Genomic DNA, 16180 nt, shown 5'->3' with positions numbered 1-16180 from the left:
AAAAAATCCCCAGGGCCATATTGTCTCTAAGAGAGCACATTAGCTAATAAATATCAGAGGAAGGATTTGAGGTCAGGTCTTTTTTACTCCAAGGCCAACACTATCTATCCATTGCTCCATCTAGCTGCCCACCACATAGCAGATACTTAATAAATGCTTATCTATTGATTGAAACTTTTCTCTCAATAATTTCCCCTTCCTTTACAAAATATCCTGAAGCACTGTAATGCCCTCCTAGGTAAAAAGCAGGAGATTGTTTGATTTTCAATTGCCTAAGAGTAATGCTTACAATGTGATATTGATGTACTAGGGAGAGAGTGACAAAATGGATGTGGCCACAGTGCTGAAACTGTTTGAAACCAGTTATGAATATCCAAAGGGCTACAACATCTTCCACTTGATGGAAATGAATCAGATGCCACTGGACCTAAAGGAGGGTGTGGGGCTAACAACACTACAAGAGATGCAATATGTCCTGGAGGAGATTGACTATGAGAGAAAAATGAAGAGGACGAAGGTAAGTTCCCCTTCCAAAACTCTTCTAGGAGAAAGAAGAGCAGGTACCAGAGGAAAGAAGAACTGGCAGATCTCTGAGGCTTTGCCAAATTCTTGAGCTTGAAATGGTTGTCTACTCTTTTCATTTTAATTCTTAGCTTTTAAGAATCTGAGGTCTTAAGGCATCTTACTCTCAAGGATCAATAGGGAGAGACAGCACATGTAAAGGAAGGGTGGCTAAGGAAGGAAACTTTGGTTTTCCGAGTCACAAAGGTGGTGAGTGGAGCCAGGAAGCAGTCTTTCTAGTCCCGTTGGTAATTTTGAGTTGATTCCTATTTCCATAGCAAGAGATGAAAAGCAGGTGGTGAGGGAGGGAGGTGGGGTAGGATTCAGGGCAAATGGCAAGATGCCCTATTTGATGATTATATGGGATGTGAAGCATGGTCTGAGGCTGGCTAAATACAACAGGTTAGGGAAGTTTGTACTCACTAATTAAAATGACTTAGATCCAAAGATGGAGTTCCAAAACTGAATGGTTTAATTGCCCAAAGCCACATTCTTTCACCCTCCATCCCCCAGCACTGGTTAGAATTTCTGCCTACCTACATCCTTTTTCGTTTTTCTTCTTTGAATCATCCTTCTATCCCTACATATTCTTCATTCCTGACTGCACTATTGTATCCCACAGTTCTTTTCTTACCTATTCTTCTTTCAATAGGCACACATTTTATTTCCACTTTTTTTTTTACTACCACAAAATGTATGACATGTATTAGATATGGCGTATCATGCTGGATAGTGGGAATGAACAAAAGGTGTGAACATTTTAGTGACTTTTTTCCCCCATAATCTCAAATTGTTTCCCAGGATGGTTGGGCCAAATCACAGCTCCAACAACAATATGCCTGTCTTCTGATAGTCCATCCAATATTGACTTTCTGCTTTTTGTCTTCATCAATTTTGTGAGTACAGGTTGCTTTATTTTAGGTGTGATTTTATTCTTTATTTCATTTCTTTGAAAATTTTGGTAACAAAATTCCTTCTCTGTTTGGTCCTGAGCATCCCATTTTCAGAATGATCACAGGACCATAAATTTAGACTTAGAAGGTAAGCTTAAAGATCATAGAGTGAATACATGTCCAGGTTGTTTTAATGTGCATTTCTCTTATTACTAGTGCTTCTTATAATGTTTAGAATATGCAGTTCTTCTGAAGACTTCATGTGTATTGAACACATCTAATTGGGAATAACTCTTGGTCATATCTATATCTATATATATATCTATATATCAATTTCCTCTACATTTTGCATATCAAACTTTGGTGCAAAGATTTAAAAATTTTTTATTTAGAATTTTATTTTCCCAAATTACAGGTAACAAATTTTACATCAATTTTTTAAAACTTTGTGTTCCAAATTCTCTTCCTCCCTCCCTCCCCCTCTTAAGAACTCAAGAAATTCAATATAAGTTATACATGTTTAGCCATGCAAAACATTTCCACATTAGCCAGGTTGCGAAAGAAAACAGACAAAAACAAAATTTCAGATAAAGGTACTAAAAAACAATTATGCTTCAATCTGTATTTAGATACCATCAGTTCTTTCTCTGTAAATGGATTGCATTTTTCTTAAGTCCTTCAGAGTTGTCTTGCATTATTGTATTACTCAAAGTAACTAAGTCATTCACAGCAGATCATGTTACAATATTGCTGTTATTTTGTATACAGTACATTTCACTTTGTGTCAGCTCATGTAAGTCTATTTTTTTTCTGATAGCATCCTGCTTGCCATTTTTATAGTAAACTACATATATAGTACTTTAAAGAGAGATTTCCTTACAATAAACCCATGAGGTTGATTATTGCAACAACAGTAATAGATAAAATTTATATAATAGCTTATACCTGACAAAGAATTATCTTCACAATATGATGCAAAGATTCCCCCCCCCCATAACACAGTTTCTTTTCTGGTTCACATACTCATTTTGGTTTTTCCAAAGATTTTAAATTTTATATATTTGAAATTGTTTATCTTTTTTATCTTCTCTATCCCTTGCTTGGTTAAGATTCTTCTCTTAGCTATAAGTATGAATGTTAGTGTCTGTTATCTTCTAATTTAAAAAAAAATGATGAAATGTTTTTATTTCCTAGCCATGTGTTCATTTGGAGTTTATTGTGATATGTAACATAAGATAATGGTCTATAAATAATTTATGTCAGATTTCTTTGCAGCTTTCCCAGAAGTTGATCCATAAATTGTTGTTCTTAGTTCTATCTGTATCCCAACTGTACCCAAGTCCCAAAGCCCATTGGTATGGGACTCTCTCTTCACTGTTGGAGGTCAACGCCCTGGGCCTGCATGAGAAATGGGGCAAAGTTGGTGAGAGAGGGAGTGAGAAAAGCTCCAGGCTTTTCTGGTCTCTTTTCTTTGGGCTCTTCAATTTCTTGAGGTCTGGGGCTCTTCTGGCTCCCAGCTTCAAGAGAAAAGATGAATGATGCCAACCACACTTCAGGTTACTAAAGGGAAAATGAGACTAGAAAGAAAAAAAATTCTTGCAGAAATAAGACACTAAAAATTATATTTCTATGGAAATAGCCCCCATGTGTAGCAAGGACTGTTCCCTACATGTAGTATGGGTTGTTATTGTGTGGCTCAAAGTGAGGCAGAATAAACATCTCTAGCCCTTCTCCCTACCACTCTTTCTCCAAGGGAGACCTTATTTCCTTCTTTTCTTTTCTTTCTTTTTTTTTTTTGTGTGTGTGGGGCAATGAGGATTATGTGACTTGCCCAGGGTCACACAGCTAGTACATGTCAAAGTGTCTGAAGCCGGATTTGAACTCAGGTCCTCCTGAATCCAGGGCTGGTGCTCTATCCACTGCGCCACCTAGCTGCCCCCAGAGACCTTATTTCCTAACGGGAGGGGAAGCAGGAGGTTGGGTCTAGAAGCTTGGCCACTCTGCTCTCCTCATAGAGAGGGAGTACCAGGCTAGAATTATGTCTATCTACTCCATGAAATATTATTAGTCTAGCAGATATGCTTTTCAGCTTCAAGCTAATCTTCTGATCACTGCTTCTTAATGGGAAAATGAGGGCTCCAAGTTTTATGTTCAAGGTTTTACTTCCTCTCAGTCAAATACTACTTCCACAATGAGCACAGGCACATGGCAACTAGCAAAGATACCAATTTATCCCATAACCAAATAGAAATCAGCATACATAGGAGAATATTTACCAGACAATACAGAGTGAAGGAAATCTCCCATTGGGAGCAGGGGGACGTTCCTTGATGTTTCTAATGTAGCAAGCTGGGGATAGGGGCACACTGGGGACTGCCAATTCCTTTCATGTTGGTTTCTTCCCAGTCTTATTTTCCCTTCAGCAACCTGAAGTGGGGTTGGCATCATCCATCTTCACTCTTGCAGCTGGAAGTGAGAGAAACCCAAAGACTGAAGAGGCTGAAGAGCCCAAGATACTCAAAGAGATTGAAAGAGCCTGGTGTTCTCCTCTCTCCCACTTTTGCCAACTCGGCCCCATCCCTCACACAGGTGGAGGGGATTAATCTCCACCAATGAAAAGAGAGTCCCACACCAATAGGCTCTGTGGCTCAGGCTACATACCGAACAGTAAAGAGTTGTGTTTGATTTGTCTTTTTTATCTAGTATGTTCTACTGGCTTACTTTTTTTTTTGTTAGAACCAAATAGTTTTGATGATTATTACTTTGTAATGTCAGCCAGTCAGGTAGCAATCATTTATTAAGTGCTTATTATGGTTAATACCAGGGAATTCAAATACAAGAAGAAAGAAAATTCCTGGCACAAGGAGCTTACATTCTAATGGTGAAAGACACCATATAAAAGGAAGCTGAAAAGGGGGTGGGCAAAGGTATCTCATGGAGAGGTGAGAGGAAATGGTACAAAAAGTCCCAACGGCATGCTGAAGAATTAGACATGGCTGATGGATGACCTCCTTAAATGAAGGTTCTGGGAGGAGCCAGCCAATCAGAGAGAGAGAGAGAGAGAGAGAGACTACAGGATCAGAGGGTGCTTCCAGTGTATGAATTCAGGACTAGAGTGACCTTCTAGGATGAAGACATTTATGGGACATGGTAAAGAAAATTCAAGAGGGTAGTCCAGAAAAGAAGGTAATATAATTTGAGTTCTGGTAATGTTATGCTCCCTTCATTCCTACTTTTTTCATTATTTCCCATGCAATACCTTTTGTTCCCCCAAATGAATTTTGTTATTTTTTTCTCTAGGTCTGTAAAGTATGCCCTTGGAAATTTGATTGGTATGATTCTAAACCTACAAATTAATTTAGGTAGCATGATTCTTATTATATTGACACGCCTCAACGATGAACACAGCATATCTTTCCAATTATTTGTCTTCCTTTATTTTTGTAAAGAGTGTTTGGTAGTTGTTTGTATAGGTGTATGGCATTTTCTAAATGGGAATTGTTCAAGAATATACATATTTCTCAACATCACATGGAACTTTCACAAATATATAATTTTTGGGGGGGAAAGGACCATACAGGAATGTTATCTATCTTTGTAGTTAAGCTCCCAGATATTTCCCCCAAGTCACAGAATTTTAGTGTTGGAAAAAACCTCTACAACCATATAGTCTGACCAATACCAACCCCCCCCAAAAAGAATTTTGACTATGTATTCTGTATGGAATTTCTCATTTTATCACCTTTTAGGTTTTACATTTTCTTTATGAAAAATACTAATGGGATTTGTGAATCTATTTTTGTATACTGTTATCTTACTAAAACTCTTAATCATCTCTAGTTCCTTTGCTGGTTCTCTAGATGTCTTCTAAGTAAATTATTATGCCATCTGTCTCTTTGTCTCAGTTTATACCTTTCATTTCTTTCTCTTGTTTTGCTTATAGCTAGCATTTCTAGAACTATGTAAAACAAAAGTAGGCAGAAGGGATGGACTCTTTGTACTGAGTAACCTTCTAGTTTTGCTTCATTGCAAGTAAGAAAATATCTTGGTTTCAGATGACCTTTGATCATATTTTAAAAGGGCATGAGAAGAGCTTACCTTTGCAACTATTCCAGTTCATATGGTCAAACTGAGAGAATGTCTCTCCTGAGTTTCCTACAATTATTTTTCCACTTTGCAACATCCAGAAGAGAACTATCAACACATCATTTTTTTCTAGGGAAAACATCAGATGTGAAAGTTGGTAGGGTTACAATAGTGCCTAGTTCTTCTGCCATGCCCTGGAGTTTCATTTGACGACAACAAATGGTTATTGTAAACATAACATAAATAATGGTTATTATTTTTTGTGTGTCCTGGATTCCTTTGGAAGTCTGCTAAAACCAAAGGACCCCTTCTCAGAATAGTGCTTTTGAATGCATAAATAAAATACATAGGGTTCCAAAGCAAACAAATTATATTGAAATACAGTTATCAATTAAAAATAACATTCATAGACCCCAGGTTAAGAAACTTTGGCTTAGAAGGAAGCAAATTTTTCCTTCCTAAGGGCCTCACAGTTGGCACAAGGCCTCCTTTTCCTCTCCCCTTCCCAAATAAAGGCATATGACTTACAGTACCAGGCTAAGTAAATACTTGTCTCTTAATGAATATTGTGCAAGTCCAGTGTCAACAACATGACTCCTGGAGGAGATTTATCATAATTTTTTATTATTTTTAGCTTTTATTTTTATTTAAGTTTTGCCACAGGATGGAGGTGTTTTTAGAGTAATCAATGGAATCTTTGACAATAAACATGATTATTGGTTTGCTTACATGTAAAATTTAAATTGTTCTGGAAACAACATGAAGCTATTATCTAATAGATTAAATGTTTTGGTTATTGATATAAACTCAAACCAATGAAAAGTGTCTTCCTTAAAATACAAGGACAGGAACTAAATTTAAGTACCCTCACAATATTGTTGGTCTTCTCAAACAGCAACTGAATCAAGGAACCAAGGACTTACTTTTTGAACTGTAATAACAAACTAGAGCATCTGAAATGATGTTAGGAATTGCTTTCTTTTCTACAGAATCCTTACAAACCAGACTGGGAAAAGTTCAGCTATGGGGCCTGGTATCTGCACACCAAGTTATGGAAGAAACGAAGAGCAAATGAACCTCTGTTGGATCCCAAAATGGAAGTTCATTCCAAATACGAAAAGTTGAAAAAGAATCTTCTAGAAAAGGTATGTTCACATGTCACATGATCCATAATCTCATTTTCATTTGGGCTAAAAATTACCTTAGTCAATTTGTGATGCTTCTCCCTGATTCTAGGATCTTTTGAGAAATATGTAATTTCAGATGTAATAACAATGCATACCATCATTTCTACACTTAAAATAATAAATTAATTGTTAGAGAGATTATATTAAGTTCCCTGGTTATAGGACAGGCCCGAAGAATATTTGAATAATATTCATAGATGATGGTTTAGCCCAGGGTCTGATAAATATCATTTATCATCAATTTGTAATTGGGACTTTCCATTCCTCCACCTCAATTAATATAATGGAATTTATAAAAGGGCATGATTTTTAAAAAATATTTTTATTGATATCTTTTTTATATAGTTTCTCCCAGTATCCTCTAATACTCCCTCCAATGCCCAGTATTCAATACCTTCTGATATCCTCTCTCCCAGAGAGCCATCCCATATAATAAATAGTATTTTAAAGACAAAAAATATAAGGAGGAAAATATCAACATAACTGCTCAAAAAAGCTTAAAAATATATGCAATGAAGAAGGCAGATAGGTGGAGCAGTGGGTAAAGCACTGGCCCTGGATTCAGGAGGACCTGAGTTCAAATCCAGCCACAGACACTTACTAGCTATGTGACCCTGGGCAAGTCACCTAACCCCCATTGCCTTACAAAATAAAGAAAAGAAAAAAAGAAAAAGAAAAGATGTGCAATGTGCAAAGCTTGTGGATCTTTCATCCCTACAAAAGAGTAGGGTAGGAGTGTTTTCCAATCTCTTCACTTGAGTCATACTTATTCTTGGTAATTTTCAATATTCACTTTTGACTTTGTGTATGTGTGCATGTGGTTGTTCTTTTGACTCACCTTATTGTAATCAGTATGTGCATTGTTTCCTTGGTTCTGCTTACTTCACTCTTCATTAGTTCATGGAGATTTTTCTTTGGTTTTCTTTGTTCATCACATTTTTCCTTTCTTATAGCACAATATTATTCCATTACATTCATGTACTAAAATTTGTTTAGCTATATCCCAATCAATAGGCATCTACTTTGCTTCCAATTCTTTGGTAACACAAGAAAGGATGCTGTAATGGTAACAGATTGTTTTGATGATTGTGACTTTGAAATACAGTGTGGGGGCAGCTAGGTAGTGCAGTGGATAGAGCACTGGCCCTGGATTCAGGTGTACCTGAGTTCAAATTCGGCCTGTGTGACCCTGGGCAAGTCACTTAACCCCCATTGCCCCACACAAAAAAAAAAAAGAAAAGAAAAAGAAAAAGAAAGAAAGAAAGAAAAATACAGTGTGAAATTTGGAACTGTTAAATTTCTTTCCTTAATATTTTTTCACTGGTTCCCTTGATATTCTTGACCTTTTGCTCTTCCAGATGTATTTTGTTACTATTTTTTCTAGCTCTAGAAAAGAATTCTTTTGTATTTTGTTTATCATCAGGATAGAGATGGAGGGACAGAGAGCTAAGTATAGGACTGCCAAAAAAAAAAAAAAGAAAGAAAAAGAAAAGATCACTGCAGGGGCAGCTGGGTGATACAGAGGGCAGCTAGGTAGCACAGTGGATAAAGCACTGGTCCTGGATTCAGGAGGATCTGAGTTCAAATCCAGTCTCAGACAGTTGACAACATTTACTAGCTGTGTGACCCTGGGCAAGTCACTTAACCCTCATTGCCCCACCCCAAAGGAAAAAAGGTCACTGAAGCATTTTTAAACGTGCAAAAAAAAAAAAAAAGCATAAGGAAGGCTAGAAGGGATCCAGATAGGCAGGATAGTTTTAATGGTTAAAACTGAATTTATTCTACTTTCCCACCCCCAAAAGCAAGCTGTACTCAATAAAGATCAGTAGTTTCATCTATACTCATCTCTTCTGTTATACTGTGTATGTGGAAGTATCCAGATTTGTGAAATTAATTAATTAATTGATTGATTAATTGATGAAATTAAATAAATAGAGATATCTCAGGAAAAAAAATTTGAACACTCCTGCCCCTTCAACATACACCCTCTTCCCTAGATAGGACAAGATATGTTAACAAGTGAATTCTATGAAATATTAGAAAAAATAATTCCAATGTCACATAAATTATTTTTTAAAATAGGAAAAGAAAGGATTCTATAAAATCCTTCTATGAAAAAAGAATTAAGGGAGGAGGGAAGTTTTTATAGCAAATTTATTTAATAAATGAATGATATACAAGATATAAAGGAATTGATGCAAATAAGAACAAGAACCATTCCTATTTAGGAATCTGACTATTAAATAAATAGTCAAGGAAGATGAACAGGCAGGTCTAAGGGAAGAAATCTAAGCTATCAATAAGCATATGAAAAAAAATCCTCAAAAATACTACTAATAGGGGGCAGCTAGGTGGCACAGTGAATATAGCACTGTCCCTGGATTCAGGAGGACCTGAGTTCAAATCTGACCTCAGACACTTGACACATACTAGCTGTGTGACCCTGGGCAAGTCACTTAACCCTCATTGCCCCACAAATAAAAATACTAATAATAAAAATTTTAAATTACAATAACTCTGAGGTTCCATCTCATATCCATCAGATTGATGAAGATGACAAATGAGGAAAGTGACAATTATTGAGGAATCTGTGGGATAACAGGCACACTAAAGTACTGTTTGTGGAGCTATGAACTGATCCATCAGTTTTGGAATGCTATTTGGAACTATACCCAAAATGTCACTAAATTGTGCTTTACCTTGGACCCAACAGGACCATAATTAGGTATAGTCCCATATAGGAAAGTTGATTGATGGTAAGTGTAAGTTTCTCAGCTGGAAGGAAGGACCAAAGCAGTGTAGGAGGCAGGAGCTATTCTAGATGGGAGGATCTTAGGAACTTTTGACCTCTGAAGAAGGCCCAGGGTAGATATATCAGTGAGCCAATTTCAAATACAAGATGTGAAAATATTGTTATACCAAATTAAACATAATTATGAGCAGCTGGAGCCTTGTCTGACACACTGATCTGCTTAATGAGTGATCTGCAAGACAGAACTTGCCATTTTTCTGAATGTGATTACTTCACACTGGAACCTGGTCAATTTATTCACTCTTTTTAAAAAATTATTAAAGTATTTTATTATTTCCTAGTTACATGTATAGATAGTTTTCAACATTTGGTTTTAATAAGATTTCTAGTTCCAAATTTTTCTCCCTCCCTCCCCAATTTATTCACTCTTGACTTCCTCCCACTTGGGTGAAAGATGTCTCCCCCTTTCTCCTCCATCTACCCATTTGGGTGGAGCTGAAGCATGTCTTGTTCTCTATCTTCACAGATCATGATTCTGGCATGCAAGGGAGCAATGGAGTCACAATTTAGTTTTTATGAATGACCCAACAACTCTGTCTAGTAAAATCCTAAAACTTGAACTCAGGGCTCCCTTAGATTTCCCCCAAAAGAATAAAGTCTAAACTAAAGAGTAAACTAAACTAAAGAGATCAAAGTCATGGTATAGAAGAATTGTGGGAAGATAGCAGAATGAGGCAGGAAACTACCTGGCTCTCCTAAGTTCCTCCACAAATAACTTAAAATAATGTCTAGAAGTAAATTTTAGAGTAGCAGAACTAATTAAAAGTCAGGATAAAGCAGTCATCCAGCCTAAGACAATTTGGGAGGATGTTAGGAAAGATCTGACCTCTTGGGGTGGAGGTCTGGCTTGACTGAAGTGCAGATACCTCCAGACAGATACCACTGAGTCAACAAACAGCAAGTCCAGGGGGCAGGTGTGGTGGCAGCCTTAGCTTTGGCAGCTTTTGTCCCATAGATGGTTTTGGGATGGGTCACTGCTCAGAGGAAGATTGTGGTAGCCTTCCACTGGTTTTGGACATGTAGCCCAGGTGCCCTGACCAGATGAGGTAACAGACTGTGGCTGCAAATGAGGAGAAGCAAGCACACAGGATGAGTACAATAGCAGAGAGCCAAGGACACTGTTGGTTGTGTTCAGCCACAGAAGAGCAAAGTCCCTAGTTTTGGTTCTAAGGCAGAGGGGTGAGGTGACATTTGCAGCCACTTAAGGGACTGCAGGGAGAAAAAGTGTTTGAGGTTGCAGCAGTGCTGGGGACCCTCGTTGTGACTCAGGAGTAGAAAGGAATACCTGAGGCCAAGGCATAAGCTGGAGGAGCAGTGACCACACCTGGCCTTGGATTATAGAACATTGGAAGAACCAAGAGATCAAAGGCCCCCAGATAGAGCTCAAATTAGATGAACCTGAAGCCTGAGACATTATCTCACACAGACAGCAACAGAGCCCAACTTTAACATTAAGTAAACAGCCCCCAAAATAGGCTATTGTTTAAAAATGAGTAAAAAAAAAAAAACCAACAAAGAGCCCAAGTACTATGGCTACTATGGTGATAGAGAAGATCTAGGTTCAAACTTGGAAGAAGATAAAGCAGCTTCCTGTAAAACTTCAAAGAAAAATGTAAAATGGTCACAAGCCAAAAAAAAAAAAAAAAAGAATTCTTGGAAAAGCTTAAAAAGGAGTTTAAAATTCAGAGAAGAGAGGTTAAGGAAAAATTGAGAAAAGAAATGAGTGATGCAAAAAAAGCAAGAAAATGATGGAAAAAGCCAACTATTGGAAAAAGATATCCAAAAATTTGCTGATGAAAATAACACTTTAAAAATTAGAATTGGGCAAGGAGAAGCTAATGACTTCACAAGCCATTAAGAAATAAAAAATAGGGTGGGGGGGGGAGCTTAAAGCACCGGCCCTGGATTCAGGAGGACCTGAGTTCAAATCTGGTCTCAGACACTTGACACTTCCTAGCTTCGTGACCCTGGGCAAGTCACTTAACCCTCATTATCTCACCAAAAAAACCAAAACAAAACAAAACAAAAAACTTAAATAAAATGCTAGCTAGGAAGACTACAACACTGGATCACAAAGATTATACATTACAACCACATGGGATTTATTCCAGGAATGCAAGGCTGCTTCAATATATGGAAAATTATTAACACAATTAATCATATAAATAACAAAAGAACAACAATCACAGGATTATATCAATAGATGCAGAAAAAAACTTTTGACAAAATATCACACGCATTCCTATTAAAACACTTGAGGGACTTCCAGGGTGGAGCCAAGATGGCAGAGGAAAGGCAGTGAGCTCCCGAACTCATGACAAGATCGCTCCAAAAAACATCCAAATAAGGTCATAGGAAAATGCCTGGAGCAGCAAAACTCACAGAAGAATATGCTGAAATCATCTTCTAACCAAGAACAGCTTGGAAGGTCAGAAGGAGGGAGCTGCTGTGCTGATACAGGAGTCAGGCCCAACCCCACAGTCATCCTGACACAGATCCAGTTCCAGGAAGGCCTCACCAGAGAAGGAGACCCCCAGAGCCTCTGAATCAGCTGAAGCACCAGTGTCATCTGGAACTAAGCTCGCAGTCTAGTGAGTGGGCTGAGTCCTGGGCAGGGGAGAGACTATAGGGGTCTATGCTGGGGTTAAGGCAGAACTTGGATTTTACACCCCTGCTGAGAACCAGGTGGTAGGCTCAAGTAGAAGTGGCCCAGGTGGGGGAGGGGCACAGGCTCATCAGAGCTAACAACCACAACACACAAAGCTGGTTGATTGGCAAGTTGGTCTGGGGTCATCTACAGACCAGGGAACAGGCCAGGTGAGTGAAGAACCTGATTCTCCTTAAATCATACCACCTGGGACTTCTTAAGCTTGGGATACTGCAGCCTGGAAACAGTGCCCCACTTTAAGGAGATAAAAGTCTAGTAAAAGAAAGGCAAGATGAGCCGACAGAGAAAGGTGAAGACCATAGAAAGTTTCTTCAGTACCAAGGAAGACCAAGGGGCACCCTCAGAGGAAGATGTCAACATCAGGGCCCCTATATCTAAAGCTTCCAAGAAAAATACGAATTGGTCTCAGGCCATAGAGGTGCTTAAAAAGGACTTTGAAGATAAAATTAGAGAGGTAGAGGAAAAAATGGAAAGAGAAATGAGGGTGATGCGGGAAAGACATGAGAAAAAAGTCAACAGCTTGAAAAGTCAAATGGAAAAGGAGGTACAAAAGCTCTCTGATGAAAATAACTGCCTAAGAATTAGGATTAAACAAATGGAAGCCAGTGACTTTATGAGAAACCAAGACACAATAAAGCAAATCCAAATGAATAAAAAAATAGAGGGCAATGTGAAATATCTTCTGGGAAAAACTGCTGACCTGGAAAATAGGTCCAGGAGAGATCATTTGAAAATTATTGGTCTACCTGAAAACCATGATCAAGGAAAGAGCTTAGACACCATCTTCCAAGATATTCTCAGGGAAAATTGCCCTGAAATTCTAGAAGTAAAGAAGCTAAAATAGAAATTGAAAGAATCCACCAATCACCTCCAGAAAGAGATCCCAAAAAGAAAACTCCTAGGAATATTATAGCCAAATTTCAGAGCTCTCGGGTCAAGGAGAAAATATTGCAAGCTGCCAAAAAGAAAGAATTCAAGTACTGTGGAGCCCCAGTCAGGATAGCACAAGATCTAGCAGCTTCTACATTAAAGGACTGGAGGGCATGGAATATGATATTCCAAACGGCAAAGGAAATGGGATTACAACCAAGAATCACATACCCAGCAAAACTCAGCATTATCTTTCAGTGGAAAAAAATGGGACTTTAATGAAAAAGAAGACTTTCAGATATTTGTGATGAAAAGACCTGAACTGAATGGCAAATTTGACTTTCAAATACAAGACCCTAGAGAACCTTAAAAAAACTGGAGCTGGGGGACATACCTGGGGTCATACAGTGGGCGACTATCTTGTGTCTGAGGCTGGGTGTTGGCTGGGATCCCCCTGGGTCCAGGGGTGATGATTTGTCCACTGTGTCACTTACCTAGTCGATGACATCTATAGGGTTAAAATGAGGGGTGAAGGGAATTCACTGGGGGAGGGGGAAGGGCAGAGGTGAAATCCTACATGAAAGTAACAGGAAAAGGCTTATGGAGCTGGGGAAGAGATGGGAGAGGAGCAGGGCAATAAATGAATTTTACACTCATCAGAAAAGGCTCAAAGACCTTAAACTCATCAGAGCTGCCTCAAGGAGGGGCTAACAGACACACCCAACTGGGTGGAGTAATCTATTTAATCTGGGCAGTAAATGAGCCTAACACTCATCAGAATTGGCTCAAAGACTTCAATTTCATTAGAATTAGCTCAAAGAGAGAATAATGTACACATTTAATTGGATGGAGTAATCTCTCTAGCCCTGCAGGAAAATAGGAGGGGAAGGGGATAAAGAGAGAGGGGCAAAAGAAAGAAGGGAAGATTGGGGGAGGGGACAGACAGAAGCAAACCCCTTTTGAAGAGTGATAGGATGAAAGAAGATGGATAATAGAATAAATATCATGAGGAAGGGAATAGGATGGAAGGGAAACAGTTAACAATAGTAATCATGAAAAAGAGAAAAGGGAGAAAAATTATACAAAAAATATTTATAGCAACTCTTGGTCCTAGCTAAGAATTGAGAATCAAGGGAATGTCCATCAATTGAGGAATGATGGAAAAAGCTGTGTTATATGATTGTAGTGGAATGGACTTGTGCTACAGGAAATGACAAACAGGATGATCCCCGAAAAACCTTGAAAGACTAATGAACATTGATGTATGGTGAAGTGAGCTGAGCTGAGAAGACATTGTGTGTAGTGATAGCAGTATTGTTCAATGAGTAATTGTGAATGACTTAACTACTCTCAGCAGTGCAATGATCCAAGACAATCCCAAGGAACTAATGAGGAAGCTTACTATGCACCCCTATAGAAAGAACTGATAAAAAGAACACTTGTAGATTGTACATATATAACCTGATTGTGATCTTGTGGAGGGGGAAGGAAAGGGAGGGAGGGAGGGAGAAAAATTTGGAACGCTAAATCTTATGAAAATGAATGTTGAAAACTACCCAATTTAAAAAAAAACAATTGAAAGCATAGGTATAAATGGATTTTTCATTAAAATGATAAGAAACATCTACCCAAAACCATCAGCAAATATTATTTGTAATGAGGAAAAGCTAGAAACCTTCTTAATAAGATCAGGAGTGACACAAGGATGCCCATTATCACCAATATTATTCAACACTGTACTAGAAATGTTAGCAATAGCAATAAGAGAATAAAAAGACACTGAAGAAATCAGAATGGACACTGACGTAATTAAACCATCTCTTTTTGCAGATAATAGGATGGGATACTTGGAAAATCCTAGAGATTCAACTAAAAAGCTAGTTGAAGGGGCAGCTAGGTAGTCCAGTGGATAAAGCACTAGCTCTGGATTCAGGAGGACCTGAGTTCAAATCCAGCTTCCAACACTTGACACTTACTAGCTGTGTGACCCCGGAAAAGTCACTTAACCCTAATTGCCCCCACAAAAACAAAACAAAACAAAATCTAGTTGAAATAAATGATCATTTTGACAAAGTAGCAGGATATAAAATAAATCCACAGAAAAAATTCACATTCCTATATATCACCAACAATGCCCTGCAAAAAGAGATAGCAAGAGATAGTTCATTTAAAATAACCACAGACAAAATACCTAAGGTATATAGAAAACTGTCAAATTTATAAGACTATGAGTCATTCTCCAATTGATAACTGGTCAAAGGATGTGAGGAAGTAGTTTGGGGAGGAAGAAATCAAAACTATATATAGTCATATGAAAAATGCTTTAAATCAGTATTGATGCAAATTAAAACAACTTTGAGATACCATCTCATACCTATCAGATTGGCTAAAATGATAGAAAGACAAATGTCGAAAGGAATGTAACAGAACTGGGACACTAATTACACTGTTGGGGGAATTATGAACTAATCCTACCAATTTGAAGAGCAATTGATTGAGAATTATGCCCAAAGACTTATAAAACTGTCCACTCCACCATACTGCCTAATGAATTACTACACTTCTCCCAATGGGAGCTCACTCATTTTGTATTGTCTGGTATATATTTTCCTATATGCTTGTCCTATACTTGTCTCTGATTTCTGTTTTGCTGTAGAGTTGGATAAATTGATTTACTTGCTATTTGCTATGTGTGTCCATTATAAAACTGGCTTTTGATGGAAAGGAAATCAAGTCTTTTATATACAGCTTGGGACCCTCCTTCCTGTTGAGGAATAGAGATCAGTAATATTTCTTGAACCTAAAAATTACTTCCCCTAGACTAACAATATTTAAGGAAGGAGTTAGACATAATTCTAACCCATTACCCCCCTCTGGGGAGAGCAAAGTGGTAGCCACTATCCCCAACTTCCTGCTTCCTTTCTTGGCAGTAATCAAAGTTTTCCTTAAAGAAATGAAGGAGGAGATTTTATATATATATATATATATATATATATATATATATGTGTGTGTGTGTGTGTGTGTATGTGTATACACATATATACATATATGTATGTGTGTATTTTTGCTCTCCCTATGAGCCACATCTAAGCAGACCCATGTG

The 16180-nt window shown here is 37.9% G+C and overlaps 1 protein-coding gene across 1 annotated transcript in view; it reads left to right on the top strand.

Moving 5' to 3' along the window:
- The window catches only part of FAM47E (family with sequence similarity 47 member E), a 68878-nt gene that overhangs the window by 37892 nt on the left and 14806 nt on the right, over nucleotides 1-16180 (top strand). The window contains exons 5-6 of the mRNA XM_043973135.1: nucleotides 311-517; nucleotides 6530-6685. Of these exons, the coding sequence (XP_043829070.1) occupies nucleotides 311-517; nucleotides 6530-6685 (363 nt within the window). The remainder of the gene's footprint in view (nucleotides 1-310; nucleotides 518-6529; nucleotides 6686-16180) is intronic.

This window comes from Dromiciops gliroides, chromosome 6 (genome assembly GCF_019393635.1).
Source record: "Dromiciops gliroides isolate mDroGli1 chromosome 6, mDroGli1.pri, whole genome shotgun sequence".
Taxonomy (NCBI): Eukaryota; Metazoa; Chordata; class Mammalia; order Microbiotheria; family Microbiotheriidae; genus Dromiciops; species Dromiciops gliroides.
Note: the sequence above shows the minus strand (reverse complement) of the source record. Positions and strands in the feature narration are given on the sequence as shown.